This window comes from Tupaia chinensis, unplaced genomic scaffold (genome assembly GCF_000334495.1).
Source record: "Tupaia chinensis unplaced genomic scaffold, TupChi_1.0 Scaffold000111_1, whole genome shotgun sequence".
In the NCBI taxonomy this organism is placed as follows: domain Eukaryota; kingdom Metazoa; phylum Chordata; class Mammalia; order Scandentia; family Tupaiidae; genus Tupaia; species Tupaia belangeri.
The window spans coordinates 324,000-329,245 of record NW_006159575.1 but is presented as its reverse complement, the minus strand read 5'-3'; the positions used below and the strand labels follow the sequence as shown (position 1 = coordinate 329,245).

The window sequence follows — 5,246 nt, the reverse complement described above, 5'->3', positions numbered from 1 at the left end:
ATGTGTGTGTGTGTGTGTGTATATATATATATATATATATAGTTTGCATAGTCAAAGTCAAAAATACTAAGATCTTTTATTTACCCATTACGTAGTTCCTGGGCCTATGTAAGATTTTTGAAATCAGCTGCTTGTTAGAGTTCATATGTTAACTGAAAAAGACAGAATATTTTTACAGCTCTCCATTTTCTTTCTTTTTGCTATAGGGCATGGGTATTTCCCAGAGAGACAGAGATGGAGAGAGAGAAAGTGAGAAATTATCCCTTGGGGGTATGGCCATGTCGTGATCCCTTCTCCATTTTCCTCCTGGGATTTTGGGCACACATGCACATTTGTCTGGCATGAGTTTCAAGCCACCAGGTCTAAGACTCACTTTATGGTCAGCCATGTGAGAGGCCAGTACCTTAACCACTATGCCAACAGCTGATCGCAGCTCTCCATTTTCTTTATTCTCTATCAAATCCACAAATTCTTTGGCATGCAGTTCTGGGAGCAAGCTGTGCTACTTTGAGGAGGTGAAGGAAGCTCTTAGACTCAACCTGGAACCAACTCCAATTTCCAAGAAAGAAACCAAGAGTTGTCAGAAACAACTCCTGTAACAATCTTATGAAAGAACTTTGATATAAAGCCATTGGCCTCTTAAGAATAAAGCACTTGTTACTAGGCAGAAAAGGTCCATGTATCTTTCGAAAGGAAAGGGGTTGTGCCTGATGAAAGAATCTTATTTACTGGTCCAGAGAGGAGACCGTATTAGAACTAGTTTTAGAATGGGATCAGTAGTTGGCGTAATGGCTATATTGCTGGACTCTCATGTAGTCGACCGTGGTTCAAGTCCTGGACCTGGTGCCTTAAACTCATGTCAAGTGCATGTGCATGCGTGCTCAAGATCCTGAGAGGAGAACGGAGAAGGGATTGTGGCATGGCCATTCCCCCCGGGGGATGATTTCTCATTTTCTGTCTCTCTGTCTTTCAAGTGAGCACATGATCCCTATCGCAAAAACCTCTCAAAAAAAAAAAAAAGTATATATATAAATAAACCAACCATGATGAGAACTTTATGAAAAAAGGAATAAGTTTTCTAACCTATGATGAAAGAGATGAAGAAATACAGAATTATTTAAAACTCTGGAAAAAAAATTTTTTGGACTATTTTGAAGCAACATACGATATGGATTTTAAAAAAAAGAAAAAAGAAAGAAAAAGAAGTCCCTTCCAGGACCCTCCTGAGGATCCTTCAGAGAGTTCCAATCTCAATGGAGAACACTACCTTGAGCAGTTCACTTTGGATAAATCCACATTAAAAAACGTAGTATGCAAAATTCATAAAGCTATTAAATTGGTGAATGACATATAAGATTTCTACCACAATTATTTGAAACCATAATTCCTTTAATAGAAGTCAAATGACCAGAAAATGTGACTGGACTTATTTTCTGTCCTAGATATGGTGACAGGCAAGAAGTGTGAATGTCCAGATTAGCTAAATGACTCAATTTTTCGCTGCTAACTTGGAAAGATAATTTTTCACTGAGCTGCAGAAACTAGTAGAAGGTATTTATTTGGTGATTTTAAAATAGCCTATGTAATGGGACCAGCAGATGGCATAATGGTTATGTCGCTGGACTTCCATGTAGTTGACTGCGGTTCAAGTCTCAGACTTGGAGACTTAAAACTCACTTTTGGCATATGTGCATGTGTGCCCAAAATCCCAAGAGGAGAATGGAGGAAAAGGAATTGCAGTGTGGCCATCCCCCCTGGGGGATGATTTTTTTGCTTTCTATTTCTCTGTCTCTCTCTGCCTATCTGGCAAGGGAACTCTTCCAGATAAAAATAAAAATAGCCTACGTAACAATTCATATAATATATAATACAACAATAACTCATATGTATACTGCAACTAATTTGTATCAAAAACTTTTCACAACCACCTCAGGGCAACTCTATGAGATAAACAGAAACTGAAAGGGTTAAATGTTCCCCAAGTGCCTTAGGCATGAAAATGAATTAACTTAATGTTTCCTGGTGCCTTTCATTGAAAGGACCATCTAAAACTCCCAGGTGCTTCTGACATTCTTTCTTCTCTTTCCTATGTCTTCCCAAGTCAGTTGGTCCTTCCTTGACTTAATGCTAAATTGGCTGACCTTGTATTTTCTAAGTTCTTGCCTTCAAACATAAGATGTAATATCAGTCAACAGCTGGCACCAAAACTAAGGTCAGAAGAGATGGCAGACCACCGCAGCCAGATATAACAAAATATCCAGAGGTAACAAAACAACCCAAGGACCAACAGATGTCCTGTCCCAGAATCACCCTAATTACCCAACCAAAGTGCCCCTTTTCTTAAGTCCCAAGAAAGTTCCTTCTCCCCACCCTTCGGAACCAATGCAACTCTCCACATCTGGCCCTTTTTCACTACTGCAAAGTGAATAAGTTCTTTTCTATCTCTTTCTCTGCGTTTGTGAATTCTCTCACAGCCTACAACCAAGGCCACCCTAGTATAGTGCAGAGATCACTGTAACAGATAAAGTTACTTCACCCATGGGTGGCTTTTTGGAGGACCAGAGAGGATAAATGACTTGCACTAGATAACCTAGTAAATTAGAGGCAGAGCAAGGCTGAAACCTTGGCCTACCTGAAGCGATCCAGAATAAGGATGGAGCACAGATGTCAATCAGACTTATGCTTGACACCTAGCTCTGTTAGTTTTTACGTGTGTTATCAATACCTTGTATAAGTTGTGAACCACTTTTAAATCTAGGTTACCATATGTAAAATGGAGTTGACAATCCCCACTTCAGAGTTCTTAAGAGGAAGAAATGCTGACATTTCATATAGTTTCTGGCTATTTCTAACTCCCAGTTCAGTGTTCTTTCTACTCAAGAATATCTTCGCTGCATAAATATTGAGTAGACATTTCATCTTTCCAAGTATTTTTAATAAATAATTATTTAAATTCTTTAAGGACCAGCAGATGGAAAAATTGTTACACCACTGGACTCTCACACGGTTGTGGTTCAAGTCCCAGACCCGGAGGCTTAAAACTCATGCCAAATGTGTGTGTGTGCATGCCTAATATTCCAAGAGGAGGGCAGAAGAATAGGATTGTGGCGTGGCTGTCCCCCCTAGGGTGTGAAACTTTCTGTCTCTCTATCTCTGTCTGTCTGTCTAGTGCACATACCCTATAAGCAGAAAACCTCTCTCACACAAAAATAAGAATTGTTTAATTACTTAACTTATTTATTATTTTAATTCATCAGAGAGAGACAGAGAGAAAAGAAAGCAAGCCACCAGTTCTGGGACTTGAACTGCAGTCAAACATGTGGGAACCAAGTGCCTTACCCACCACACCACCTGCTGATCCTATCTTTCTGAGTCTTAACTTCTCTACTCATAAATGAAAACATGGTAGGTTTTTAAAGAACACTGTACCGTATTCTTGCCAAAGTACAAGTCTGTACATTCCTACCCTTGCTCTGTGTGCTACAGGCAGACTATGTATATACAGGGGCTTAGCATTTCTATAATACAAGAAATCACAATGTCACAGACTCACAGCTATAAAATAAAAGCCCTCCTTCTGCACATTTCAAACTCAAGACACCATGAACAGATGTGGCCACAGGAGGCACATGTTCCATGTACACAGTGTGTAACAGCTGAGTAGGCAAGGAAGCATAGGGGTATTTCAAGTATTAACTTTACTGTAACTAACCACCTTTGTAACTGGTAGTTTGCCTGAAAAAACGTTCTTTTAAACTTGATTTTTTAAAAAGTCTTTTCCAATTCAAAGAAATGTATTATCAAGGTGTTATCCTCTAGAGGAGTTACAAAAACAAGAAGAAAGTTTTTCTCACATTCCAATACCAGATGCCAAGCACTACTGGAATCTGCACTTGTTATGGTCACATGAGCAGAAACTTCTCTATCTGGCAAATGGAAGGTCCATATCCAAAAAAGGAAACATTTCAACTTTCCAGTGGGATGGCTGATAATACAAACTCTATTACACAAAATGAGGAGGAGGATGAGAAAGTAATCTGGTTAAAAGGACTCAATGACTTGGAGACCAGCGATATACTCACCGAGAAGCAACCATGGCTTAATAACACCGACTTGCAGGTCCGAGCTAAGGTCCTGTACATAACCACAACCACCCCCACTGCTCGGCTCTACTTCTTCCACAACATGAATTCTGGCATCTTTCCATGTTTCTATAATTTTCTTTCCAGTTAGCGTCGTCACCCTGGTGCATTGCTTCCTGAGATTATTCCGGGAGAAGGCTTTAATTTCCTGGTTAAGGGAGTGCATTACATGAGCAGTGGCTGAGAACAAGTACCAGCAAACCCAGCAAACACAGAGAAGGGCAGAACTGCTCGTCCCTTATGGCTCAGGTAACAAACCCAGCCTCCCTGGTGCTCGCCGCGCAGGTGACAATAGCAGCCACGCGGTTAGAGAAACACAGACAGGCAGCTCCGTTTTCCGCAGTGCTGTAATGTAAAGCGAGGTTTGATTGGCCATTGAGAAACGCACGCCGATTGGATGCTTTTTTCCCCCCCCCTCCTTCCTGTTGGCCTGAAACCAGCGTTTTTTCCTATAGGCTAGGTGGGCTTCTGGGGGCTTTATTATATAAGCACAATAGTAAAATATAAGATTTAATGCTAGAGGGCCGATATTTCCTGAGTCTTTAAAAGCAGTGATTTTGGGGGTATGTTTCGGTGTCACTGTAGTCACGATCTTGACTAAAGTGCTGACTTGTTTAGACAGGTCAGTGGAGTCACAGTACAAACCTATTTACGGACCCTTTCCGGGGTCCCACTTACTTTAAAAAAAAAAAAAAAATTATTTTATTTAACTTTATCCATTCATTTATTTATTTTTTAATTTGACCAGAGAAGGAGAGAGAGAGGGAGAGAGGGAAAGTGAAAGAGCAAGTCACCAGGTCGGGATTTGAACCACGTCTGCCGTGTGGGAGTCCAGCGTCCCCAACCACCACACCACCTGCTGGCCCCTGGTCCCACTTACTCTTAAGCTAGTCCAGGCAGGTTCAGACTTTAAAAGTTGGAAGGCGGGAACCAGCAGTTAGTGTAATGGCTATGTTGCTGGATTCCCACGTAGTCGACCGCGGTTCGCGTCCCGGACCCAGTGGCTTAAAACTCACACCGGGCGCGTGTGCGTGCATGTCCAAGATCCCGAGAGGAGAATGGAGGAGAAGGGATTGTGGCGTGACCATCCCCCGGGGGGGGGGT

General features: G+C 41.4%; 1 protein-coding gene across 1 annotated transcript in view; it reads right to left on the bottom strand.

The window, feature by feature from the left end:
• Positions 1 to 4,476, bottom strand: part of DUSP19 (dual specificity phosphatase 19) — a 51,767-nt gene extending 47,291 nt beyond the window's left edge. Inside the window, exon 1 of the mRNA XM_006143835.3 lies at positions 4,083 to 4,476. Within this exon, the coding sequence (XP_006143897.1) occupies positions 4,083 to 4,308 (226 nt within the window). The 5' untranslated portion in view covers positions 4,309 to 4,476. The remainder of the gene's footprint in view (positions 1 to 4,082) is intronic.
• Between the last annotated feature and the right edge of the window lie 770 nt (positions 4,477 to 5,246).